The 27694-nt window shown below is 52.5% G+C and overlaps 2 protein-coding genes across 3 annotated transcripts; both read right to left on the bottom strand.

The window, feature by feature from the left end:
• Positions 1-3383: 3383 nt before the first annotated feature.
• Positions 3384-9922, bottom strand: LOC123578019 (sialic acid-binding Ig-like lectin 8). Of its 2 annotated transcripts, none has more exons than XM_045440515.1 (5): positions 8630-9922; positions 8168-8446; positions 7895-7942; positions 4660-5177; positions 3384-4388 (listed from the first exon to the last, which is right to left on the bottom strand). In XM_045440515.1, exons 1-4 carry the CDS (start codon positions 9069-9071, stop codon positions 5089-5091), a joined length of 858 nt encoding a protein of 285 aa, XP_045296471.1. In that variant the 5' UTR covers positions 9072-9922; the 3' UTR covers positions 3384-4388; positions 4660-5088. The 2 variants fall into 2 exon arrangements, with proteins under 2 accessions (XP_045296471.1, XP_045296473.1); XM_045440517.1 differs by having other exon boundaries at positions 3384-4354.
• A 1780-nt stretch (positions 9923-11702) lies between these two features.
• On the bottom strand, positions 11703-19395 carry LOC123577999 (sialic acid-binding Ig-like lectin 5). Its single transcript, XM_045440475.1, has 9 exons — positions 18675-19395; positions 18235-18594; positions 17788-18066; positions 17543-17590; positions 16873-17130; positions 16493-16780; positions 15638-15734; positions 15220-15298; positions 11703-11993 (listed from the first exon to the last, which is right to left on the bottom strand). The coding sequence occupies exons 1-9, from the start codon at positions 18703-18705 to the stop codon at positions 11814-11816; spliced, it is 1620 nt and encodes a 539-aa protein (XP_045296431.1). The 5' UTR covers positions 18706-19395; the 3' UTR covers positions 11703-11813.
• Positions 19396-27694: the final 8299 nt, after the last annotated feature.

The following is a 27694-nucleotide window of genomic DNA, read 5'->3' as shown; positions in this document are numbered from 1 at the left end:
CCTCTGAGACATCAGTTATGCCCCAGGTCTCTCCCACCTGTGCTATTTCCCCTGAAGATGCGGATGATCAGGTTCTGCGGAGGATCTGGAACAGGAACGAATAATTGGTCACCTGCAGTATTGTGAGGTGGTCACGAGCGGGGCGGGGGGGGGGGCGGGTATTCTCTCCATTTGAACCTGTGCTTCCAAGAATACTCCCCAAGTATCCCACCCAAGCCCTGCCTCCCCCACCCCCAGCACCCACTGTCCTCAGGGACCCTGGCGTCCTGGCCTGGCACTCACAGGACACGTTGAGCTGGATGGTCCTCTCTGTGCTCACGTTAGCTCCGGGGAATCTCACTCGACAGGTGAGGTCGGTGCCGTGGTCCTGGGGCCACGGGGTGAGGGTGAGCACCGAGGAGAAGTGTGTCCTGTGGCCCAGGGAGGTGAGGGCATCCCCGATCCAGGAGAAGGTCGGCGGCGTCCCCCTCTTACAGGCCCAGGGCACGCTACAGGTAATCTTCTTGGGCTGGCCAGATTCTAGGGGCCCCTGGATGTGGATGTCAGGTGTCCGTGTGAGAGCTGAGGGAGAAAGAGAGACAGAGACCCAGGCCCTGCGTGTGCCCCCAGAAGCAGCCTCTACACCAGGCCAGCCGTTTCCTCCCAGCCAGGATGGAAATCAGGGGGTCCCCTCCCGGGCCTGCCCTGGGGCCCTCAGGACCCATGCAGGTCCTCTCCTTGACCCCACTCCTTACCTGTTACACGCACAGAGAGCCGGTTCTGTAGGAAACTATATCTCACAGAAGGCCCTCTCTCCACCCTAAAGAAGTATGTCCCCGAGTCCCTTCTCCGTGCGTCTCTGATGTCCAGGGAGCAGTCGTAGTCCCGGGGGTTTCCAAGGAGGCGGAATCGACCCTGGGTCTCCTTCTGCACTTTTCGACCCGGGTTGTTTGTGGCCACTGGAGCATCCTGTGCTACATTGGCCCCTTCCCGGAACCAGTAGCCGTGCACAGGGTAAGAGTCATTCCAACTATTCAGGGGATAGAGGAAATTGCAGGGCACGGAGACGCACAGACCCTCCTGCACCACCAGTGACTCCAGAACCTGCAGCCAGTACCTCCTCTCCTGAGCCTGGGACCCTGCAGGGAATCGAGGGTCAGTAGCGGCCCCCGCCCGCCTGGCCCTCTCCCCTCCGCCCACTCACCTGCCCACAACAGGGGCAGCAGCAGAGGCAACAACATCTTAGAGACAGATGTCTGGGCTTCCTGTGGGTGAAGAAGGGAAGGCAGAGGGAGGCTGAGGGGGGCCCACGGGAAGCTGGGGAGGAGCACGAGGCCTCACGATTTCGCAAAAGGGGAGCTGCCTCTGCGGAGCTCACCTCCCATCTGCAAGGTGCTGGTGACCCCCGCGCTCTCTCCTGGAGACCCAGGGAGGAGAGACCAGGAGCAGAACGCTGTGTCCTGCCCCCCATCTCCACTCTTCCCTCCACCAACGGGGCCTGGACCAGGACCTCTGAGAGCATGTGAGGCGTAGGACACGGTGAGTCTCCTAAGATCTTCCCATCTGAGGTGCTTGTCTGAGCAGTGTTGTCTCCACCAGGGAGCTAGTCAACTGCTGTCTACACCTGGAGGGTCAGAGCCTCATCCAGACCCTCGAGTGGTCGGTCCTGCAAGGTGGAGGACTCTTGAGGTCTGTGAACAGCCGGGGTAGAAGGAAAGAAGGGACGCTGGGTGAAGCGAAGGCAGGAACCATTCATTCATTCATTCATCCATTCCCCAAATGCTTAGTGAACATCTGTATTGGGGGAGCTGGAAACATGACAGATGAGTCTGACCAGGTCAATCCGGTGACAGGGTCCCCACCCATGGTACCGCTTCCTCCCTAGACGACGGTGCTGTCCCCGTGGGGTGCAGAGCTGCAGGCATCTGTGACTTTGCTATGTGTCCTGGTGGCCTACTGGTTATTTTCTAAAAATCCAAGTGCAAGATTATTTTGGACTTGCGGTAAACAGGAACAACTCTTTTCAAGCTGCAGAACTTAAAGCGGTTCCCGTTAAGGAACCACCCCCCATTTCCCCCTCCCCCCAGCCCCGGAAACCACTGTTGTACTTCCTGTCTCCAGGAATTTGACTACTTTAGAGACCTCGCATAAGTGGAATCATTTCAATCGGCCATAACGTCCTCAGGGTTCATCCGTGTGGCGGCATGTGTCAGAATTTCTGCCCTTTTTAAGGCTGAATAATATTCCATGATGGGTTAGAACACATTTCGTTTATCTGTTCAGCTGTTGAGGGACACTTGGGCTGCTTTTTACCTGGCTATCGTGAATAATACTGCTACGAACATGGGTGTGTAAATATCTCTTGGCCCCTGCTCTCAATCCTGTATATGCACCCAGAGGTGGGGCCACTGGGCCATATGGTCATTCTAATACTAATTACACACACGCACACACACACAACACACACAGGGGAGGGGGAGGGGCAGATAGAGAAGGAGAGAGAGAGAGAGAGAGAGAGAGAATCCCAGGCAGGCTCTGCATTGTCAGCGTGGAGTCTGATGCAGAGCTCGATCCCACAAGGGTGAGATCATGACCTGAGCCAAAATCAAGAGTCAGACACTCGACTGACTGAATGAGCCCACCCCGGTGCCCCCGTGTTTAACTCTTGAAGGAAAGTCCAAAGAGTTTTCCACAAGGCTGCACCATTTTTCATTCCTGCAAGCCATGTGCATGGGTTCCGACGTGTCCACATCTTTGCCAACACTGGTTTCCTTCTTTCTTCTTCTTTTAAGTAGAACATCTGTCCTAACAGCTGTGGTTTAGACTTGCATCTCGCTAGTGACTAATGATGTGGATTATTTTTTTCATGTGCTCCTTGGGGGTTTGTGTATCTTCTTTGCCGAAGTGTCTATTCAAGTCCTTTGAAAAATTTTTTAATGTGTATTTATTTTTGAGAGACAGAGACAGAGTGTGAGTGGATGAGGGGCAGAGAGAGAGGGGGAGACACAAAATCAGAAACAGGCTCCAGGCTCTGAGCTGTCAGCACGGAGCACGATGCGGGGCTCCAACTATGAACTATGGACCGAGAGATCAAGACCTGAGCTGAAGTCGGATGCTCAACCGACTGAGCCCCCCAGGCGCCCCGACTCAAGTCCTTTGGATGACAGAGATTTTGAAGTTGTGTTCATGGTTGTACCCTGGCACCCATGAAAATGCTGGCACGTAGCAGGTGTTCAACGATACTTCCGGACGAGTCTACGAGTGGGGCTCCTTGGTTAAGCCTCCAACTCTTGATCTTGGCTCGGGTCGTGATCTCACAGTTGGTGAGTTCGAGCCCTGCATCGGGTTCTGCGCTGATGGCGTGGAGCCTGCTTGGGATTCTGTCTTTCCTTCTCTCTGCCCTCCCCCGCTGGTGCTCTCTCCCTCTGTCTCTCAAAATAAATAAGTAAGTAAACTTAAAAAAAAGAAAAGAAACAAATATTTTTAAAAAATAAGTCTATGAGTAAATGACTGGCTATCACTCTTCCACTCAAAACCATACAACCATACATATGCACACAGGTGCGCACATATGCACACACACACACACACACACACACACACACACACACAGGTGAGTGGCATTGAAGACTGATCCTGAAGGTAATTAGGACTTGGAGAGGCAGGAATGGGGAGGGAACGGCATTTCAGGAGAAGGAACAGCATAGGCAAAGTCTCAGAGTCAGGAAAACCCTAACCCGGCTGGGTGTGGAGACGTTGTAAGATGCAGGGAGAGGTAGGGACCTGGGTGGAGAGTTCAGTGGGAAAGAGACCACATCAGGTCTTCAAATCTAGCCTGTTTGCCCCTCAGTTCGGACTGTGGAGAGGAATCCTAGGTCTTCATACTGTGGAGAAAGTGGATGATAATGGCGTCCCGAGACTCAATGTGTTGAGGACGGAGGGGGAGGCAAGAGACAGGTGTGTTAGAGGCCCGGGAAAAAGAGGAGGCCACAGGAACAAGCAGGGTCAGGATGGGGACGAGATGGGAGCTAGGATGAGCTTAGAGGAAGGACGGACAAGACCAGGCGATGTAGTGGACCAGGCAGAAGGGAGGGAGGTCACGGTGGAGAACCACACCCCCGGTTCTGGCCTTAGAGATGAGACCATGCCAGCCCTGTGAGGGGATCCCAGCGGAGAAGAAGGTTCAAGAGGAACGTGGCAGCTCAACCTCGGCCGTGCTGAGTGAAGCAATCCTGGGGCCATCCTGGAGGAGGTGATGGTGGGATGTTGGGTGGTGAGCTGCCCACATCACTCACCTGAGGGATTAACTGGGGGTGGTGTTGGCCTCCTCCACGCCCCCTGCAGGCCTGGCTTCTCCTTCCTGAGGCATCTCAGTCTGAGAGAAGACACCGGGGCCTTTCGGTCTGGTCCTGGGAATGCAGGGCCAACTGATTCACTCCGGTTCCCAGGGAAGGGGCTGGAGGGCAGACGAGGTGGGAGAGTGCAGGTCTGGCCCCGTAGACGGCTATGAGCACAGCAGGCGCAGCCCGTCCCGTCCTGGACACTGTGGAATCCTCACACCTGGTCAGCCTCCCCCCTGCCCTGCCCTCTGACCTGTTCAGTCCCTCCTGCGCTGGTTCTGGGACTCGGCCACAATCCCTACCCTCCTCAGGCCTCCCCTCCCCCTGGGGCAGTGCTCACACGAGGACGATGAGGCGAAGGAGGATGGATTCGTGGATTCATGAGCTTGACTGCTACACCGTGTCCTCTGCTCCCGGCTGGTCTCTGGACATCGGTCCCCCAGGCCCCCCTGCGTCACCGCTGTGGCACCCCATGTGCCTGAGCCGCACGCTACCCCGTGCCCTGGCCTTCCGGCAACTGGACAGCGGGCTCTGGGGCTGCCTGCTCGGGGACCAGTGAGCCAAATGGCATTGAGGGATTAGGGTCCACTGTGCAGCCCCTGGACAGTCACCCTGCAGAGAGAGGCTCAGGGAGGCGTGCTGGGAGCCCACCGCACTCCGAGCTCAGCAGGTGTATTCCCCTTCATCTCTCTCCTGTGCCCGAGGCAGCTCCAGCACCCCAGGGTTCCAGGGCTTTGAGGAGCACAGGGTCAGCTCCCCGGGGCCCAGCTCAGCCTGACTGGGGGGGTTGCTGTTGACACAGACCAGGTGCAGGGACTGGTCCTCCAGGACTGAAAGAGATGAGCCATTCTCCAAGGGCTGTGGTGGTGGAGAAAAAGAGACTGAGGGTCAGAGAGACAAAGAAATTGATACAGGTGGACACCAGCAGAGAGGGGCAGACTCAGACACACAGACCCGGACTGAGATCGAGACTCTGGGAGTCTCCCTTTGGGAGAGGGGTCCAGGGAGAGGAACTGAGCATAAGCCCAGAGGCTGCTCAGGCCCCTTCTTTCTCTGCACTTTATCTCTGACATAGCTTTATCTCTGCCCTGATGGACTCTGTCTGGCCGGATTCAGGCCCCAGGAAGCACAGGCAGAGGGTCCTGGGCCTTCAGGACACCCGTGCACGTGGTCATTCCTGCCCTAAATGCCGCGTCCTTCCATCAGGACCCACACTGACCCAGCAAACTCTGTCCTTTCTTCGGATTTCCACTTGATACCTGTTTACTGACTTAACAAGTCATCTCCAAGGGGACTTAGTCTTAAATTTTTTTTTTTTTTTTTACATTTACTTAGTTTTGAGAGACAGAGCACGAGGCGGGGGGAGGGGCAGCGAGAGAGAGGGAGACACAGAATCTGAAGCGGGCTCCAGGCTCTCAGCTGTCAGCACTGAGCCCGAAGCGAGGCTTGAACTCACTAACCGTGAGATCATAACCCGAGCCGAAGTCGGACGCTTAACTGACTGAGCCACCCAGGTACCCCAAGGGGTCTTACTCTTAGAAACTCATGGTCTGGTGGGGAACAAGGACCCAGGAACAGGAGCTCCCAACACCACCTGACTCATGTTGAGGTGGTGGGGACACTGGGCTGGGCAGCCTTGGAGCTGGCAATGTAAATGAGACTGGCAGATCCAGGAGGGCCTCCTGGAGGAGGCAGCTTCGGAAGTCAAGTGTGAGAGGCAAGCAGGGGCGGCAAAATGATGACGGGGCTGGGAAGGGCAGGGCAAGAAGGAAGAACAGAGAGTGCAAAGACAACCAAGGACAGAACATGTCCAAAGAACATCTAAGAGGACCTACTGAATCGGCGCTAAGGAGTGTGGGATAGAGGAGGGCCTTCAGAGAGGACACCACAGGAGGAAAGGCAGACAGTTTATTTTTACAAACTCAAAGTGGTGTGTGTGTGGGGGGGTGGCACCTGGGCGGCTCAGTTGGTTAAGCCACTGACTTGGGTTCAGGTCATGATCTCGAAGTTTGTGCGTTCGAGCCCCACATCTGGCTCTGAGCTGACAGCTCGGAGCCTGCTTGGGATTCTCTCCCTCTTCCTCTCTGTCTGCCCCTCCCTTCCCCACCCCCCCCCCAATAAATAAATAAACATTTTAAAAAGGTACAAACTGGGGTGCCTGGGTGGCTCAGTCGGTTAAGCATCCGACTTCGGCTCAGGTCATGATCTCACAGCTCGTGAGTTTGAGCCCTGCATCAGGCTCTGTGATGACAGCTCAGAGCCCGGAGCCTTCTTCAGATTCTGTGTCTCCCTCTCTCTCGGCCCCTCCACTACTTGCATTCTGTCTCTCTTTTTCTCTCAAAAATAAATAACCATTAAACGTTTTTTTAAAAATAATATAAAATAAACATTAAAGGTTTTTTTTTTATAAAGGTAAAAACTTCCAGTTATAAAATAAATAAATCCTGGGGATGTAATGTACAACAAGGTGATTATAGTTAACAATACCGCGTTGTGCATATTAGAAAGTTGCCGAGGGGCGCCTGGGTGGCGCAGTCGGTTAAGCGTCCGACTTCAGCCAGGTCACGATCTCGCGGTCCGTGAGTTCAAGCCCCGCGTCAGGCTCTGGGCTGATGGCTCAGAGCCTGGAGCCTGTTTCCGATTCTGTGTCTCCCTCTCTCTCTGCCCCTCCCCCGTTCATGCTCTGTCTCTCTCTGTCCCAAAAATAAATAAACGTTGAAAAAAAAAAAAAGAAAGTTGCCGAGAGAATAGATCTTGAAGCCCTCAAAACAAGAAACAAAAAATTTGTAACTATGTACGATGATGTTCCCAGTTTCACCAAGGCGATCATTTTGCAACATATACAAATATCCAATCCTGACGTTACACACCTGAAACTAATAAGTTGTTGTATGTCAAGTTGTTAGGCCTCAATAAGAAAAAAATTGAACACGTGACCCAGCTACTTAACTTTCAGGAATTTATCCCAAAGGCACGGACACACTCCTGAGAAAGTGGGTACGAGTACGAGATTACCGATGGCAGCGTTTGGGTTAATAGAATAAAAGGAACGCCGTGATGTTCCGTTAGTGGAAGGCGCACGCAGAAGCAGAACCCGCCCACGTGAAGGAACACTGCGCAGTCACAGAGCAGAAGGAGGACAGTCTGTGCTACTGACGGCAAAGGGCCCCTCAGATCCTTAGCAGACACACTGAGGCTCAGAGCAGCCTCTGGACACGAGACACTTTCCGGGAGGGAACTGGACATCTGAGGCCGACCTTGCTGTGCGTTATGAATGCGTGTCCGTGTAAATAGATGCGCTGTTCAAAAGTCCTCAGAGAAACGGTTGGCAGGAAAATGAAAGGTGAGGGCGTCCGGAGGTGCATGATAAGGGGCAGTTCTGCCGGGTGAGTGTCGCCCTGTTCTTGCTCTCCTGATAACAGGGGGGAGGGCAGAAGTGGGGGAGGGAGGGGCCGAAGGGGACAGCTGCTCAGAGGGCCATGGGGGCCGGGGAGGGGGAGGGCCCCTGGGGGACCCACAAGAGGGACCCGGCCCTGCCCTTGCTCCCTGCACCCTAGGAGGAGCCCCTATCCTACCTGTGCCATTTTCTTGGAAGACAGTGACGGTCAAGTTCCACGGAGAATCTGGGACAGAAAGACATGGCAGATTGGCGTCAACGGAGAGGGCTGGTGGACATTGGCCCTCAGTCCCCAAGGGAGCTGCCGAAATGGGAAGAGGGTGGAGATCCTCCTGACCCCCTCCCAGCCCACATGCCAGGACCCGACACCCAAGGTCCCAGGCCCTGACCCCCCAGCCAACTGCCCTCAGGACCCCATCAGGGATCCGGGTGGCCCTGGCCCGGTTCTCACAGGACACGTTGAGGTGAATGGTCCTCATTGTGGTCACTCCGGTCCCAGGCAAGGTCACCTGACAGGTGAGGTCGGTGCCGTGGTCCTGGAGCCGTGGGGTGAGGGTGAGCACAGAGGAGAAGTGGGTCTTGGGGCCCAGGGAGGCGAGGGCCACTGACGTCCAGGAGAAGATGGGGGGCGTGCCCCACGCACAGGCCCAGGGCACAGAGCAGGTCAGGTTACTGGGGCGTCCAGACTCCAGGGTCCCCGAGATAAGGATGTCAGGTGTCTGGGTCAGGGCTGGGGGGAGATGGGGAGACACGGGGATCAGGAGGAGGGTCCGAGGTGCAGCCTTGAGAGAAGCCTCAAGCTTTGGTCCAGCCCCTGCCTCTGAGCCCCAACATGCATCACCCCCAGCCCCTCCCGGGTTGTCCTGGGACCCCCAACCTTCCCCTGTGGCTTCTCCCACAATCTGCTCCTTACCTGTCACACGCACGGAGAGCTGGTCACGTGTGTAAGTATATCTCACAGAAGGCCCTCTCTCCACCCTGAAGACATATGTCCCCGAGTCCCCTCTCCGTACATCTCTGATGTCCAGGGAGCAGTCGTAGTCCTGGGGGTTTCCGAAGAGGCGGAATCGGCCCTGGGACTCCTGCCACACTTTTCCATCTGGGTTGTTTGTGGCCACTAGAACATCCTGTTGTACACCGGCCCCTTTCCGGAACCAGTAGCCGAGAGCTGGGGTAGACTCAGACCAGCCTTTCCGGGGATAGAAGCATTTGCAGGGAACTCGCACACACAGGCCCTCCTGCCCCTTTGCGTCCTGCACTTGCAGCCTGTAATCCCCCTGTGGGCCCCTCTCGGCCCCCCTCTGGCCCTCGGCCCCCTCCCTCCCCCAGAGCAGGGCCAACAGCAGCAGAAGCATGTCTGGGCTTGGAGGTGCCGGGTCCCCGGGGAGCCTGTTTCTCCGGGTTTGTCTCTCAGAAGCTAAGAGCTGCAAGACTGAGAGGAGGCCCCGACAGGAAGGTGACAGTGATGTCAGAACAGTGGCCCTCGTCAGAGAAGGAACCTCGCACGCAGACGCTGTCAGGGCCGGGGCAGCCCTTGGGAATCAGCCATCCACCACCGCATCTCCACTGCTGGGGACCCTGGGCCTAGAGGCCAGAGAGGGTGAGAGCCTCGCCCAAATTCACACCCTGTGCAGGGCTCGAGCCCCATCTCCTTCCTTCCTGCCAATGCCCCTCCCCTTCTGGGGTCATTTTTTTTGCAAAGTGAAAAAGGGTTCCTTCCTTTGGGCCAGACCACCTGAATCACAGGCTGTACATGTCCGTGGAAGTCAGTGCTGCCGGTGGGGCGGGGGGGGGGGGGGGCATCAGGACCTGGGAGATGGGGGAGGCTAGAAGGGGGTGTGAGGAGGCCCACTGTCCTCCCTCCCTCGGAATCCACGTGGTGGGCATCCCTTCCCTGCTCACGAGGTCACACACTAGCCCCGGGCACGGCCTCAAGAGTCACTGTAAAACAGTAAGTGTCCAGCACCTGGAGCTCTCTGTGACAAGTAACTGTAATTCTGCGATTATTTGTGCTTTGTGTGTTTCAAAATTCCATTTGTAGATGCCTACATATTACACTTGTATATTTGGGGTGTGTGTGAATTAAGCCTTTGATCTTTATGAAGTGCCCACTGTTTTTAATGTTTATTTATTTATTTATTTATTTAATGTTTATTTATTTTTGAGACAGAGAGAGACACAGCATGAACGGGGGAGGGGCAGAGAGAGAGGGAGACACAGAATCTGAAGCAGGCTCCAGGCTCTGAGCTGTCAGCACAGAGCCTGACGCGGGGCTCGAACTCACGGACCGCGAGATCATGACCTGAGCTGAAGTCGGATGCTCAACCGACTGAGCCACCCAGGCGCCCCGAATGTTTGTTTATTTTTGAGAGAGAGGGTGCCCGCACGAGAGGGGGAGGGGCAGAGAGAGAGGGGGGCAGAGGATCTGAAGCAGGCTGGAACTCACGAACCTTGAGATCATGACCTGAGCACGAGTAGGACGCTAAACTGACTGAGCCACGCAGGCGCCCTACAAAGTGCCCATTCTTAATGCCTTTTGCCTCAAAGACTCATTCATCTGATTTTAGGACACCAACACCAGCTTTCTTTTCTTTAGTGCTTGCATGGTGCATGGTATCTCTTTTGACATCTTGTCATTTCACCCTTTCTGAATCTTTCCATTTTATTTTTTTAAGCTTATATATTTGAGAGGAAGAGAGAGAGAGAGAGATACCATGCAGGGCGGGGCAGGGAGAGAGGGAGAGAGAATCCCAAGCGGGCTCTGCCCTGTCAGCACAGAGCCTGATACGGGGCTTGAATTCATGAACCGTGAGATCACAACCTAGGTCAATTTTGGAAGCTTAACCAACTGGGCCATCTAGGTACCCCTACATTTTATTTTATTTTATTTTATTTTATTTTATTTTATTTTATTTATTTTTATAATTGTTTTAACATTTATTCATTTTTGAGAGAGAGAGAGATAGACTGTGAACAGGGGAGGGGCAGAGAGAGAGGGAGACACAGCATCCAAAGCAGGCTCCAGGCTCCGAGCTGTCAGCACAGAACCTGATGCGGGTCTCGAACTCACAGACTGTGAGATCATGACCTGAGCTGAAGTCGGATGCCCAACTGACTGAGCCACCCAGGCGCCCCTGAATCCTTACATTTTAGTTGTGTTTCTCTAAACATGGGGAGGCAGTCTTTCATTAACTTATGTTGCCTTGCATTCTCCAAACACATAGGGAGAAGTCCATTCTCTTCTGAGAGGAGATGGGGTAGGGGGGGGGAATTTGACCGGCCAGGACACACCACTTACTGTCCAGTGGGAAGCTGGACAAGACACCAGGACACTAGGAACCTAGAAGGAATTGGCAGAAGGGATACGGCCAGGACTCTCAAGGTGACTACAGGAGTAGGGTCTTTAAAGGGACAATTTCAGATAAAATGAGGTGGCTAGGGTGGGCCCTAATCCAGTATATCTGGCGTCTTTATAAGAAGAAGAAATTGGGGCGCCTGGGTGGCTCAGTTGGTTAAGCGTCCGAGTTCGGCTCAGGTCATGATCTCATGGCTTGTGAGTTCGAGCCCCGCGTCAGGCTCTGGGCTGATGGCTCGGAGCCTGGAGCCTGTTTTGGATTCTGCGTCTCCCTCTCTCTGCCCCTCCCCTGTTCACACTCTGTCTCTGTCTCTCCCAAAAATAAATAAACATTAAAAAAAAATTTTTTTAAGAAGAAGAAATTGAGGGGCACCTGGGTGGCTCAGTTGGTTGAGCCTCCGACTTCAGCTCCGGTCATGATCTCATGGTTCATGAGTTGGAGCCCTGCACTGGGCTCTGTGCTATCAGCAGAACTTGCTTCGAATCCTCTGTCCTTCTCTCTCTCTCTCTCTCTCTGCCTCTCCCCTGCTTGCACTCTCTCTCTCTCAAAAAAAAAAAAACACACATTAAAAAAGGTTTAAAAAAATAAAAAGAAGAAGAAGAAGTTGAGACACGGGCACACAGAGGGAAGACCAGGTAAGTTCACAGGGAGAAGACGGCCATCTACAAGCCAAGGAGAGAGACCTCTGCTGACACGTGATCTCAGACTTCCAGGCTCCAGAAGTAGGAGACAGACAATTCCTCACTTGTATGTCTTGATCTCTGAGTACTCGGTGTTGATGCCTTCCTGTTCCCGAGGCTTCAGCTTGGGAAATCGGAGGAAAGCATAGTGGAGTTCCTGTTCTTCTCCTGAAATGGGGCTAGTCCCAGCAGGAGCTGGGGGGTCTGCAGGGATGTCTGTCAAGACCCGGTGCCGATGAGCCTGAGTGGAAGGAAGAGGAGGAATTTGGAGCCAGTCAGCAGGGTCTGGGAGAAAGCAGCCAAGGGCCAGAAGGGGATGGGCCCTGATGGAATTTTTATCATTCACCCATTCATTTATTTTTGAATGTTTAATAATTAAGGTTGGCCGGGGGCGCCTGGGTGGCGCAGTCGGTTAAGCGTCCGACTCCAGCCAGGTCACGATCTCACGGTCCGTGAGTTCAAGCCCCGCGTCAGGCTCTGGGCTGACGGCTCGGAGCCTGGAGCCTGTTTCCGATTCTGTGTCTCCCTCTCTCTCTGCCCCTCCCCCGTTCATGCTCTGTCTCTCTCTGTCCCAAAAATAAATAAACGTTGAAAAAAAATTTTTTTTTAAATAATTAAGGTTGGCCAGCCCTTAGTCGGTGTTTATCTTAACTGCATTACGTTTTTAAAATTTTTTTGTTTTTTTTTTAACGTATTTATTTTTGAGGGAATGAGAGCAGGGGAGGGGCAGAGACAGAAAGGAACAGTGGGCTCCACACCGACAGCAGAGAGCCCAGTGAGGGGCTTGAACCCATGACCTGTGAGACCACAACCTGAACCAAAGTCAAAGTCAGGTGCTTAACCAACTGCGCCACCCAGGTGCCCCCTGCCCGTGACACCCCCAGGCGACAGCAGCAAGAAACCAGTTCTCACAGGGGCGCCTGGGTTACTCAGTCGGTTGGGCATCCAGCTCTTGGTTTCGGCTCAGGTCATGATCTCGAAGTTCGTGAGTTCGAGCCTTGCGTCTGGCTCCTCGCTGACCGTGCAGAGGCTGCTTGGGATTCACTCTCTCCCTCCCTCTATGCTCTTCCCCCACTTGCAAGCTTTAGCTCTCTTTCTCTCTCAAAAATAAATCAATAAGCTGAAGAAAAAAGAAACAGGCCCTCACACAGGCGCTGAGAGAGGCAAAACGAGAAGTAATTCTCGGATTAAGAGGAAACTGTTGGGCATTTCTCTGGTCTCTGGGGACACAGCGGGACTAAAACAATAGCTGCAAAACAAACCGCTCTTAGGACTTACTCGCTAGAGGAGGTAACGACTCTGACTGTAGTAATGAATGCTGTGCTTACTCTGTGCCGGCTAGTGTTCTAGACACTTCTTGTAACTACCCTCTATACTCTTAACATTCCCATGTCACCAAAAATAAACGGAGGTGTGTGCCACTTGCCCAAGGTCACCCAGTTTGCCCGTAGGGAAAGATGGGATTTGAATGCAGGAGTCCAGCTCCAGAGTCCATGCTTTGAACCGCTATACTGTACTGACTACAAGAGATGTTCGCTTAAAGGAACAAAATTGAGAAGTTGAAGGTAAAGAAATGGAAGATGTGTGTCGCGATTCACGACAAGATGGGGATTTAGCTCATGTTAAGGGTTCCGTTCCCCAAGATCCACCAAGGAGAAACAAGACAGGGAATTACGTAAATGAAGCTTTTAAAATGATATCGGCGGGGGGGGGGGGTGGTGGCGCACCTGGGTGGCTCAGTCAGTTAAGCGTCCAACTCTTGGTTTCGGCTCAGGTCAGGATCTCACAGTTCATGGGATCGAGCCCCGTGTTGGGCTCTGTGCTGACAGCATGGAGCTTGCTTGGGATTCTCTGTCTCCCTCTCTCTCTCTCTCTGCCCCTCCCCTGCTTGTGCTGTCCCTCCCTTTTGAAGTAAATAAATAAACTTAAAAAAAAGATTTTGTGTGTACTTTTTCTACCAGTTACGGAAAGAAGAGTTTGAAATAATCAGCTACGATTGCCAGTATGTCTATTTCTCCTTGCTGTTCTGTCAGTTTTCTTTTTTCTTCTTTTTTTTTTTTCAACGTTTATTTATTTTTGGGACAGAGAGAGACAGAGCATGAACGGCGGAGGGGCAGAGAGAGAGAGGGAGACACAGAATCGGAAACAGGCTCCAGGCTCTGAGCCATCAGCCCAGAGCCCGACGCGGGGCTCGAACTCACGGACCGTGAGATCATGACCTGAGCCGAAGTCGGACGCTTAGCCGACTGCGCCACCCAGGCGCCCCTCTGTCAGTTTTCAAGTACGCTTATTTTGATGAATGGTGCTCTGTTATGGAAGGCATACATGTTTAGGATTTTTGTGTCTTTTCATGAAGTGATAGAAACCAGATAAATTAGTAAATATTGCATGATTCCTTTTTTTGTTTTTAGTTTTTTTTTTTTTTTTTAATGTTTATTCACTATTGAGAGACAGAGAGGGAGCATGGGCAGGGGAGGGGCAGAGAGAGGAAGACACAGAATCCGAAGCAGGCTCCAGGTTCCAAGCTGTTAGCATAGAGCCTGACACGGGGCTAGAACTCACAAACCGCAAGATCATGACCTGAGCCGAAGTCAGACACATAACTGACTGAGCCACCCAGGTGCCCCCGTATGATTCCTTTTATATAAAGTCCCAGAAGGGACAAAAGTAATCCACAGTGATAAAAATCAGTGATTGCTGGAAAGGTTGAACTGACTGGGCAGGGGAACAAAGGAATTTAGGGACATGATGGAAATGTTCTACATGGTTTTTTTTTAATGGTTTATTTCTTTTAAGTTTATTTATTTATTTTGAGAGAGAGCTAGAGAGAGAGCAGGGGAGGGGCAGAAAAAGAGAGAGTCAGAGAATCCCAAGCAACTGATAGCACGGGGCTCGAACCCATGGGGCTCGAACCCACGAACTGTGAGATCATGCCCTGAGCCAACCCAAGAGTCAGACGCTTAACCACCTGAGCCTCCCAGGTGCCCTGGAAATGTTCCACATCTTGATCGAGAACATGGTTACATACGCTCTTAACATTCACGTTTGTCAAAATTCACATTCAAATGGGTGCGTTTTATTATACATAAAGTGCATATAATAAATGAGGTTGGTATTTATCTACCGTTGACAGTGGTAGATTTGAAGGATGCAAAATGGGACTGATGCGCAAAATGTGACTTCGGGGTGCCCCAGTCTCTACCCTAGGGCTCGAGTCACCACTTCCCTACTCAGTGGGTCTGACCCACACTACGCTAGGGCCCTTACGCTTCTGGGTAACCAACGCCACAAGAAAAAGGCTAATATTCCAGGGGAATGTGATACTCTGACATAGGAGGCATAAATGCCCCTCAATGGGCAACCGGAGGAGCAAGTATTGGGTGTTAACAAGGGAAATGCCCGACTATTCGCTGAGGGCGGCTTCCAAAAGGCAGAGGCTGGATAGGAGCTCGTGGTCTGTCACTCACCCCAGAGCCTGAGTCACCGGCTGGGTTCAACTCCATGATTTGCACTGGCTGGGCTGCTCTCTTCCTGAGGGTCTTCACTCTAAGGGAACAGCCCCCGGGACTTTCAGCCTGGTTATTTGGGGCGTGCAGCGGGCAGACCATCCCCTGCATCCCACGAAGAGCACAGAAGGAGACAGGTGGGTGTGGGTCCAGTCTCCAAGTGCTTCCCCTAATCCAAGAGCTGGACCAGGGGCTGGGAAGAGAACCCAGGCTTGGCCCGGTTGGCTACGGGATGCTTCACTCCACCATGCAGCCTCCTTCCCTGGCTCTTGGAGTTCCCAGCAGCCCAAGTTCCTCTAGCTCGGGCTCTCTAAGATTCCATGACCTCATGCCCTTTCCACTCCAGGCCTCTCCCTCCATCCCTGGAGCCCACTCTCACCTGAAGATGAGACAAAGGCAGAGAGAAAATAGCAGGGTCATGATGCCCGCTCCCCCGACGGCTCCCAGGACGCCACTGGCCCTGGGTTCTGGCTCATCTGCAGAAAATTTGAGTTCTGTGTAAGCTCCAGTTCCAATACATGACATCCTCCAACCCTCCACTTCTCTCCCTCTGTGTCCCTTTAGTATAACCCGCCATCCATCACATGGCATTCCATTGCCCTGTGGACGCTGGACCGGCCCCTTCCCCTGGCCTCAGGACTAAAGATCTTAAGCCTACAGCTCCTCCATTTGGGGCCTTAGGTGCCTCCCCACCCCAGCCCCATCTCTCTGAGGCTCTTGGGGGCGGAATTGTGTCCCCTGCCAAATTCCTATGCTGAAGTCCCAGCCCTCTGGTACACCCCTCCACCCTCACAATGTGACTTTCCTTGCAACAGGGTCTTTACAAAGGTAATCAAGCTAAAATGGGATCGCTAGGGTGGGTCCTAACCCAATATGACGAGTGTCCTCACAAAATGGGGATATTTGGACACAGACGCACACCCAAGAGGGTGCCAGGAAAACATGAAGGTGGAGAAGGGGTGATGCTTGCACAAGCTGGGGAGCATCAAAGATTGCCAGCAAACACCAGAAGCCAGGGGGAGGCTGGAACAGGTTCTCACAGTCTCAGAAGGAACTGATCTGGGGACACCTTGATTCTATCCAGAACTGGGAGAGAGTAAATCTCCATTGTTTGAACTGCCCAGTGTGAGGGACTTTGTCACAGCTTCCCTAGCAAGGGATGTAGTGCAAGGACCAAGCTCCTAGTCCTCCAGGTAACACCCCCACCCACCCCACCTCCCCACAGCCCCCAGACCTGGCCGCAGCACCAGGACGGCGGTGCTCTGGGCCCCGTGCTCATTCCGGGCCTCGCAGCTGAGTCTGAGGTCAGAGCCCAGCGGCCCCCTGAGGCTCAGGGAGCTGTTGGCCCAGGGCCCCTCGGAGCTGGAGGTGACGGTCAAGGAGGCGTCGCTGTGGTTCCCCTCCAGCAGCCCCTCCCCCAGCCGCCAGCGCAGGGTGGGGGCCGGCCGGGCTCGGGCGGAGCAGGTGCAGCCCAGCGCCTCGCCCTCCCAGGAGCAGGAGGGGCCGAGCAGCCGCGGGGGGCCTGCAGGGGGGACAGGAGGGGCAGGGTCAGCGACGCCTCTGCTCCCCAGGCCCCGGGCGTCCCGCCCCCCCCCCGGGGGTCCCCACACTCACAGACCACAGAGAGACGCAGGGAGACGTGCTGGGAGCCCAGCGAGTTCTGAGCTCGGCAGGTGAGCGTCCCTTCCTCCGCAGCCCCGACTTGAGGCAGCTCCAGGATGTGGGTCGTGCACATGGGGGTGGCATTCAGGGCAGGGGACCCCCGGAACCAGCTCAGCTCGGCGGGGGTGTTGCCGGCAGCAGCACAGAGCAGCCGCAGGTCCTGGCCCTCCCGGATGAGAAGGGACGAGGTGTTTTGCAGAGTCTCTAGGGCTTTGGGGGAGAGAGATGCAGAGAGGGAGAGAGGAGTCGGGTGAGGCCGGTGACTCTCTCCTCTTGTGATGTCCACACTCGCTCTGAGGAGGGGACTGGCAGAGTCCAGGCAGCAGGCCTGCAGTTGAGACCGGGATGGTTTGCCCGGGAGCTGCCCCCCACCGTCCAGCAGATGGAGGCCCGAGGGCTGAGACAGGGGATACATATGGTGCACAAACAGTAACTTCAGGGAGTCCAAGTTTGTGCAGGCCTCTGGCCGGCCCACCGCTCCCTTTGTCTGAACTCAGTGTCCGGCTTCTTGTACGTGTCTCAGGCCTGTTCCTGGCCAGCAGAAGCTTGAGAGCCCAGTAGGGCTGTCCTGGCAGAGCCTGGGTTTCCGCCCCAGCCCCGGAGAAAAGAGGTTCTTTCCTACCTATTCTGTTTCCTTGGAAGATCCTGATGGCCGTGTTCTGTGGAGCATCTGGACAGAAGGATGAGGCTGCCTCGGCATTCATGGCAACGGAGGAGTGGGTGGTGGGCCATTCCCCCAGGACCCGGGGCCACAGATAGGGGGATTCCCTTCCCGCTTAGCTACCAAGACCCCACTGTTAAACCGCAGCCTAGCTCTGCCCTGGCCCCACCCCTCAGGCACCTGGGTGCTCCTGGCCCTCCACTCACAGGTGACATTGAGCTGGATGGTCCTTTCCACCATCACACCAATTGCAGGGAATTGCACTTGACAGGTGAGGTTGGTGCCGTGGTCCTGGGGCCGTGGGGTGAGGGTGAGCACTGAGGAGAGGTGGGTCCTGGGGCCCAGGGAGGTGAGGGCCGCTGACGTCCAGGAGAAGATGGGGGGCATTCCCCGCTCGCAGGCCCAGGGCACAGAGCAGTTCAGGTTCCCGGGGCGGCCGGACTCCAGGGTCCCCGGGGTAAGGATGTGAGGTGTGTGGGTCAGAGCTGGTGAGGACAGACACAATGTTGGGGCCCCTCGGTGTTTTGTCAGCCCGCCCCAGTGTCTTGTCGTGCCCGTCTCCACTCTACACCACCCCCAAAAGGCACAGAACCTTCATTTTTCCATCTCTGATGCCCCACACCCTGGGGTCTTTCCCTGAGCCCCTCCCATACCTGTCACATTCAGAGAAAGCATATTATATAGATAGGAGTGTGTTTTGACATGTAAGAAGTAAGTCCCACTGTCCCCCATGTTGACATCTGTGATGTACAGAGAGCAGTCCTCAGTCTGGGGGTCCCCGAGGAGGAAGAACCGGCCCTGGGTCCTCTCATGCAGCTTCCTGTCTGGTTTGTTTGTGGCCACTGGAGGATCGTAGTTGACATCTGCCCCTTTCTGGAACCAAGATACGGGGATGAATCCAAAGCTAAGCCAGGGCGAAAAAAATTTGCAGCGCACGTGGACACACAAGCCCTCCTGGACAGTCACAGAGTCCTGTAGCTCCAGCCAGTAGCCCAGAACCTGAAGCAGGGGCCCTGGAGAGAGAGGGAAAGACTCAGCTCGGAGCTTCGATGCCTCCCCCAAACGGGGTTCCCTCTCCCCTCAGTTGACTCACCTCCACACAGCAGCAGCAGCCACAGCGGCATCCCTCTGTCATGCCCTGGGACAGTTTGCCTTCTGTGGCCCCTCTGACAGAGAAAGGAATCCGTGGGCTGTGGGAGGACAGAGGAAGTTCAGACAGGAAGCCTGTGGTAGGTACAAGAGGGCACAAACCTAGAAAAGAGAACTTCAGACTCACAGTCAGCTGTGATTAATCTTTGAGATAATCTGGTCCCCTTTCTGCGTGGGGCAGGCGGGTCCTAAGACTCAGAGGAGGCAAGGGTCTTGCTCAAGTAAGGCAGTAAGGAAGGACGGGAGCCCCCAAGCCCTGCCTCCTGGGCTCATGCCCAGTTGTCTGTAGCCGAGAGCTGTTAACTGGACAGAAAGCTGGTCCCGAAGTCAGGTGCGGCCGCTCACCGCTTGGAAATAAATAATAGTCATGTCAACCAGTATAACTAAAACTAATAGAATACTGCATGTTAACTATACTGGAATTAAAAGAAAAGAAAAAAAATCAATACTCGAGAGACGAGTCGATGGTGCTTTATTCAGGAAGCTGGCAACCTGGGAAGACGGCACGGGAAAAGGGAGGGGAGCTGAGTGCAGGAGAAGCAGGTGCCCAAGTGGTTAGTCATGGACCCGATACATGACCCTGAACAGACTGGCTGGCATCCACGGCAGCTGTCTTCGAATGGAGTCCCGCCTCTCTTCTGGGAAAGTCTGGTCCTTCACTCCTCAAGGTCAGTGAGCTGCAAACCTCAAAGAAAACAAGCTAGTTCTGGTACAGATAAAGGGTCTGAAGTCAGCAAGCAAGGAGTGCATAAGCTTGAAGCAAGTTCACCCTTCCAGCAGCTCGGAGTGTTGTTACAATCCCACCTGGCCAGCCCCTCCGGAGAGTCAGAGCCTCGGGACCGTCGTGGAGGTGCCCTCCTCGGGATGGGTCTCAGGCTAGCCTACACAGTGTCAGAAGTATGAAAGAGTCCTCATCTGGACAAGGAACACACACCCTCACTTATATCGTTCATTCATTCATTCACTCACAAACTATCATAGAAAAAAAAAGAGGACAGATTTGAATCAGTCCTGACCCTCAACTAGTTCAAGCAGTGGGGGAAGACAGACAAGCTTGAGCTTTATCTGAAGGCAATGGGGAGCCATGGAAGGTTCTTGAGCAGGAAAGGGGCAGGGTCATATAGGAATCAACACGATCCCTCTGAGGCCAGTGTAGGGAAGAGCCGGAAGGGAGAGGCTGGAGGCCAAAAGGTCGGAGAGGAAACTGTTGTGACTTTGGGGAAAAGGAAAACCCGAGCCCACGTGGAGACAGCAGCCTTGGTAATGGAAGCAAGAGTGATTTAAGACACTTTCAGGAACTGAAAATGAAAGACAGGTGCGGTGGGTGGGGGACGGACTACTGGAGTGAATCCCGGAGCCCCACCCCAACTTCACCCTGACTTGGAGCTCTGAGACCCCACCTCTGCCCTGAACAGCAGAAACTCCACTTGCATCACTGCCCCAGAGCAGAGTCTTTCTTCCTGCGCCATTTCCTACCAGGGCCCAACAGCGAGATTCTTATCGATATTTGGACCAGGGAATGACAACATGTTCTAATTCAATGGTGGGAAGGGGCCGGTTTTAATCCTGTGTTTGGATCCACAGAGGGGTGGTGAGGGGAGGCTGTCCGTGGGCTTTCTTCTCCTTCCTCAAGCCAGGTCTCTGGCCAGGCATCAAGTCACATAGGCCCTCGGGGACCCAGGTGTCCTGACCAGCAACAGTAGTAGGTGCTGAGCCAGGTGGTGGCTGGAGCTTAGCTAAGCGAGATACCTAAGTAGGCAATTGAAGCAACAATGAGTCAAAATGAAAGGTAACAAGGCCTTTAATCACACACTGCGATGGTATATTGTACAAGCAAGAAGCTAAATCGGACAAAGCACCTCCCCTTTCCATTTCCTCCCCCCCAAAGAAAGGTGGTTGGGTGCTAAAGGGAAAAAAAAAAATATGACTGTCAAGGAAAAAATTATTTGTGACACTTATTAAGGAAAGGTAAAGACTGTATTTGGGGCCACAGGAACCACCACAATGGGGTGTGGCAGGAGGGGAGAGAGGCCAGTACTCCACTCTGAATACAGTAAGGAAAAGTGGGAATTTATCACCAAGGAGTAGGGGGTGGGTCAGTGGAAGGAGAATTACTGAGAGGAAATGACTGCAAGGGATGGGGGTGGGGAGCTACGGGTAGCAAGTGCAGAGTCTGGGTGGGGAAAGTGTCTTCAAGTTTTCCTCCTCCTTCCCCCATCAGGAGGCCTCAGTAGAGGCACCTGAAGAACCCAGATAAAGAGAGGTAGGAATGAAGGCAGCTGGCCTAGGATGCAAAGCATATGACCAGCCAGAGATGTCTGAGTCCTTGATGGGAGGAACTCCCTTCTGGGATTTTGATGCACTGGCTGTCACCAAGTCCGGAGTGGGGAGGGCAGCTTCCCAGCCCCCCACCCCCACCCGCAGGGGTCTGCCCTCCAGGGAAAGCCTTCATATTTGCCTATGATCAGGCCTGGAAAATCACATACATGTTTTAACCATGGTCTGACCTTCTCAGATGGTTCTGTCCATCACAGACCTGGGGAGGTCACCTGATGTGTAGTGCTGGGGTTGTGATCTTGGGATCTGAAGACATGAATGAGTCCTCAGGGGTGGGGGTCTTGGGGTCTGGGGAGGAGAGAATCATCCTCTTACACAAGCTCCTGGCAAAGTGCTAATTATATTCTGAATTGACTCTGCACTACATGTTAGAAGGGTGTAGACTTGGGGTATCTGGTACAAGCTGGAGAAGAGAAAAAGACTCAGACCCTGGAGTGTGATCCTGGGTACAACCTCTACAGTGTCCTCTCCTTCTATGAGCCTCAGGGCTCTGTACATCTTCCCCACCCTCTAGATAAGGAGATGAGTTCCCATCTCTGGGGTTCTTTCCTGGGGAGCTTTGGCTGTTTGTCATGTTCAGAGACAGTCTCATATATTGGAAGCCATATTTCTCTATCCTTTCCTTTTTTTTTTTTTTTTTTAATTTTTTTTTCAAAGTTTATTTATTTTTGGGACAGAGAGAGACAGAGCATGAACGGGGGAGGGGCAGAGAGAGAGGGAGACACAGAATCGGAAACAGGCTCCAGGCTCTGAGCCATCAGCCCAGAGCCCGACGCGGGGCTCGAACTCATGGACCGCGAGATCGTGACCTGGCTGAAGTCGGACGTTCAACCGACTGTGCCACCCAGGCGCCCCCCTTTTTTTTTTTTTTTTTTTAGTAATCTCTACACAGGGGTGGCTGGGTGGCTCAGTCAGTTAAGCATCTGACTCTTAATTTCCGCTCAGGTCATGATCTCACAGTTCATGAGTTCCAACCCCCTCATTGGGCTCCTCACTAAGAGTGCGGATTAAAGAAGTAATCTCTACACCCAACATGGGGCTCAAACCCACAATCCCGAGATCAAGAGTTGTATGCTCCACTAACTGGGCCAGCCAGGCGCCCCCATATTTCTGTATCCTAAACTATTTCCACTCGTCTGAATTTGGGGAAATCTGATGCTCAGAGACCAACTGAGGGCCCCTCCCAGAGGAGGTTCTCACTTTTTGGTTTTGATAGGGTCTGTGGCCAGAGAAGGATTATGATGTTTTTCGGATCTGAAGGTGGGTGTGGATGGGTCAAAGTCGGTCCAGAATGGGATAGGAGGCACAGGCCTCCTTCACTGTCACTGATGGAAGGATACAAATCATACTTATACCATCCTCCGGGGACCATGGTAGCAAGCAGAGTGTCTGACCACAGCCCCACTCAGACCTCTTCCTCAGACCTCTCTTGCCCTCACAGTTGTGGCCACCACAGCAGCATTGGCATCTCTGGGATGCAGAGAATAGTCTAGATAGATTCCCTTAACACTTTATGATTATCCTCTCCCAGCTTGGAGGGGAGGCATCTGAGGGATGGTAGAAGGGGGGATGCTTTCTGGATTCAGTGGATGGTTTCTGTCCCCAGCTTCTCCCTTCAACAGGGAGACCTCTCTCTCCCTCAGGCCACTGCAGAGGAAGTGGAAATGGAGCCCTTAACTCTCTGAACCACATTGTGTGTGTGTGGGGGGGGGCAGGGGGTTTCCTTCCTCCTGTGCCCCAGAACCCTGCCTCTCAACTTCTGAAGACCAGTCCACTTCCTTCAAGAGAGATGTGGAGTTTAAATGTCTGTTTTCCCCAGATAGGTTTCTGGGAGACCCTCTTTTTTTTTTTTTTTTTTTTAATGTTTAGTTTTGAAAGAGAGAGAGCTTGAACAGGATAGAGAGAGGGAGACAGAGGATCTGAAGCAGGCTCTATGCTGCCAGCAGAGAGCCTGATGTGGGGTTCAAACCCACAGATAATGAGATCATGACCTGAGCTGAAGTCAGACGCTTAACTGACTGAGCCTTCCAGGCGCCCCTCTTGGAGACCCTCTTATGAAGATGTAGGAACAGAACACCAAGACAGTCCTGAGAACAAATCCTCTCCATGTCAGACCCACCCTGGAGACCTCAGGAAGTACTGGCTGAACTGTTGAATTCGTCTGCAGGGATAGAGGTTGGGACTGAGCCTGGAGCCCTGACTCCAGCTCCAGACTTGAATCTGTAGCCTGGGTTCAGGGTGAGGTAGAACTTGTGACTGGGTCTTTACCTCTTCTCACGTTTCCCTTGAGCTCTGCACATACAGAATCTCTCTCCCCTTTTCCCCCACACTCTTCCAGGTGCCACAATTCCTCTCCTCCATGGAGGCTCACTTAGCCTCCCAGTCTCCCATGGACATCTCTGAGGTCACAGAACTCTTCCCAATCTAAGCAAGCTCCCACATGTGCCTAAACACTTTGAATGTCTTCCTTGGCTCCCAAAGACAATGCCTCAGTCAGCTCCTGATATTCCATTCCTTCATTTATCTGACAGACACAGAGGCATATTTTTAAACCATCTTTCAGGATTTGGGACACAGCTGGAATCAGGAAAGGGTGGTGAGTCTTGTTCTCAGCCCTCCAGAGCTCCATTTGGGTATTGGCCAGAGACTGAGCGAGAGAGACAGAGAGAGAAGACGAAGAAGAAGAAGAAGAAGAAGAAGAAGAAGAAGGAGGAGGAGGAGGAGGAGGAGGAGGAGGAGGAGGAGGAGGAGGGAGGAGGAGGAAAGGGGGAGGAGGAGGAGGAGGAAAGAGGGACACGTGGAGAGGAAGAGGGAGAGAGATACAGCAGGGGGGAGGGAAAGAGAAGGGGGAGGGGAAGGGGGAGGAAGAGATCAGCTTATTGGGGAGAGAATCCCTTCCTGCCTGTAAGAGGTGAGGAAGAGAATAAAGGTTTATCCCAGACAAGGAGGGATCTCTGAAGAGATTGGGGGTGGAGTTGGCCCTGAGAGGCAAGAAACCAAGGGCATGTGAGCAGTCCCACACGAAGGGTATGACTGACCCTAAGGCCCTAATTTTCCGGCGGTGTCAAGGAGTCTAGGAAGGGCAAAGCTAGACTGGAGCGGGGGTGGTGGGCACCTATCCCGTTCAAATCCGTCCGCAAGCCTCTCAATTCTCCCAGCACCTGCCCACCGGGGAGCGCGCTCTCCCGCCCAAAGCTGGATGTGGCGCTGTCCGTGGTGCTGAATCAGGATTCGGTCCCGAGTTCAGGAATATCTGGGCGGTGTGGAAGGGTCTCAGTCCAGGAAAGCTGCTGAGTCAGGACTGGGCCCACCTAGGAGTGAGAAAACCAGGAAGGAGCCGGCCCCTCTCCCTCCTCCTTATTTGCCCCGGAGAATGTCTAGTGGGCTCTGCCAAGCCGCTGAAATCGAAGCTCCTAGCAGCCCATCTCTAGGCATCGTGTTCTGTGAGAAAAATAAAGGCCCCTTGGGGCGCCTGGGTGGCTCAGTCGGTTAAGCGGCCAACTTTGGCTCAGGGCGTGATCTCAGGATTCATGGGTCCAAGCCCCGCGTCTGGCTCTGTGCTGATAGCTCGGAGCCTGCTTCAGATTCTGTGTCTTTCTCTCTCTCTTCCCCTCCCCTGTTCATCTCCCCCCCGCCCCCTCAAAAATAAATAAACATTAAAAAAGAAAGAAAGAAAGAAAAATAAAACCTTATTTATTAAGGTTCCTGAAAGTCTGCCTCATAATTTAGAGCAAAATGCATTCCTCATTGATACATTATGTGGAAAGTGGAGATGATTCTTCCAATTCTATTTGAAGCCAACATGACATTTTCCAATGCATTTAAATCTGCAGACACCCCATAAGAGTGCCTGGTATGATGGACTTTTTTTCACTTTTGCTAATTCAAGACTAGAAAAGTAGTTTTATATTTATATTTTCTTTATTTTGCGTTGGTGTGATTATAAACAACTTTTACCATCCATTTCTTTTTAATTTTTTTATGTTTATTTATTTTTGAGAGAGATGGAGAGAGACAGAGCACGAGCAGGAGAGGGCAGAAAGAGGGCGACACAGCATCTGAAACAGGCTCCAGGCTCTGAGCTGTCAGCACAGAGCCTGACGCAGGGCTCAAACTCACAAACTATGAGATCACGACCTGAGCTGAAGTTGGATGCTTAACCAACTGAGCCACCCAGGCGCACCGCCCCAACCCCCATAGACTATTTTTTAGAACAGTTTTCATTTTACAGAAAATTGAACAGATAGTACAGAGAGTTCCCATATATACCCACTTCTCATCACAGTCTCCCCTATTATTAACATCTTGCATTAGCATAATACATTTATTACAATTAAGAACTCAATATTGATACATCATTATCAACTAAAGTCCATAGTTCAAACTAAGGTTCTGTTAGTGTATTGTACAGTCTAATGGGTTTGGACAAAAGCATAATATCATGTATCCACCATTACCCTATCTTACATATGTGTTATCATATACGCGTGACATATACTCATCATATATAACATGCAAATATATTTGTGTATAATAAATACATTTTGTATAGTGTATTTATATATAGTACCCAGGTTTTAATGAGTTTCGATAAATGTATTCACCCCCACCCCCATCAAGATGTAGAATATTTTCATCTCTACACACATTTCCATCATACTGCTCCCTCCCTGAGGCAGCCTTTACTGATTTCTATCGCCATAGCTTAGTTTGGGTCACACTAGGACTTCATAAGATGTAATCATATTGTAGACTCTTTTACATCTGGCTTCTTGTGATGCCTGCATGCTATCGTATACATCAGTGGGTCACTTGTTTTATTGCTGAGTAGTATCTCAGGAGCAGGGAACCCAGAATCTGCTGCTTCCTATGTCTGCCCTCAAGTTCTAGAGAACTGTTCCTGGAGCTTGCTCCTCTGGGGCCTCAGCAGGCATGTCCTCTGGGCTTTATCTCTCAGTCTCTCTTGCTGACAACTCCACTTCCCCCAGTCCGGGTGAGCATCTGGTGACTCCCATCAGAGCTGCTGGGAAGAGTCTGGCTGGGGTGTGAAGAGACCTGCAGCCTCGGTGATGTGGTCTGACCTGGGGGTTCTGCAGAGACACCAAAAAGTCCTGGAGAGGCAACACCCACATGGTCTCCACGTAAAATTTCTGGGCACCCTCAGGTAAAGGTCATTGTGCTAGACAGTGAGAGTAGTCAAGGCTCAAACTCAGAAAAATCAAACTCTACTACTAAGAAAAAGAAAGAAAAAAGAAAGAAAATGCCAGGAGATTTGGACTAAGCTTAATGAAATTTATGATGACGACGAGTGTTGTGATGTAGTAACTCAGGCTAAGGAGGCAGCTCAATGAGACAACAATCAAGAGGGGCTTCCTGGAGGAAGAGGGTCTTAAGCAGAGTAAGATGGACAAGTAGAAGTGTACATCTGATGATTTTGGAGTAGAAAAGCATGCTAGGAAGAAGGAAGAGCAGAGCAAAGACAGCTGTGGATCGAAATGGCTTTGGATTTTCAGGTTGTGGAAATTAATCCTGTAAGGCAAGAGGGAAGGAGTGTGTGTGTAAATGTGGAGGGCAGAGGTGAAAAGAGGAAAACTTGGCAGGATATAAATATAAGCGTAAATATAAATATGTGTGTTTATACACACATACATTGTGTATTATATATACGTTATATATAATCTCAGAGTTGGGAATGACAGCATTAGAAGTTGACCTATAAACTAAACTACAGGGGTACCTGGGGGGCTCAGTCAGTTAAGCATTCAATTCTTGATTTCAGCTCAGGTCACGATCTCACAGTTAGTGGGTTTGAGCCCCACGTCGGGCTCTGTGCTGACAGCTCAGAGCCTGGAACCTGCTTCGGATTCTGTGTCTCCCTCTCTCTCTGCCCCTCGCCTGCTCACACTCTGTCTCAATCTCTCAAAAATAAATATACATTAAAAAAATTTCAACAAGTCTTTCTTGGAGGCCTCCTGGCTTGCTCAGTCGGTGGAGCGTGCAACTCTTGATCTTGGGGTTGTGAGGTCTAGCACCATGTTGGGTGTAGAGATTACTTAAAAATAAAATCCTTAACTTTTTTTTCCTTGGGCACATCATAGGAACCTAATATTTGTTGAATGAATGAAATAGAATATTTTTCTCCAGTGACAGCTCATTCTTATTATGTAAAATCACTGTTTCAAACATTTTGAATATGATCATTGTAGAGGCTGCTTTTAGGCAACAGCAATGGAATAGAGAAAGGGCCCACAGAGACCAACAGAGCATCAACTGAAAACAACCAGGCCCATCAGGCTGATGGGGTTTGGCAGTGGTGGTGGGGGTCCAGAGCTGATGGCCAAGAAAGAATTCTTGAGATGTCCTTGGTGCAAAAAGGTGACTTATTAAAGGACAGGACCCTTGGGCAGAAAGAGCCACACTGGGATTGTGAAGAGTGACTGATTATATACTATGGAATTGGGGGAGGGAAGACAAAAGGGAGGCCTCCAGGACTTTCATGTGCTACAGAGGATTCCTAAGATAAGGGAGGCCTTGCTAATGTTAAGCTAAGGTTGTTTTCCCTCCTGTAGGACATTAACTTTTGGACAGTAGGGGGTTCCTGGAGAAATGTTCTACTCTGTATTTGCC

The sequence above is a fragment of the Leopardus geoffroyi genome, chromosome E2, assembly GCF_018350155.1.
Source record: "Leopardus geoffroyi isolate Oge1 chromosome E2, O.geoffroyi_Oge1_pat1.0, whole genome shotgun sequence".
Taxonomy (NCBI): domain Eukaryota; kingdom Metazoa; phylum Chordata; class Mammalia; order Carnivora; family Felidae; genus Leopardus; species Leopardus geoffroyi.
The sequence above is the reverse complement of the archived record's forward strand: the minus strand, read 5'-3'. Positions and strand labels throughout refer to the sequence as shown.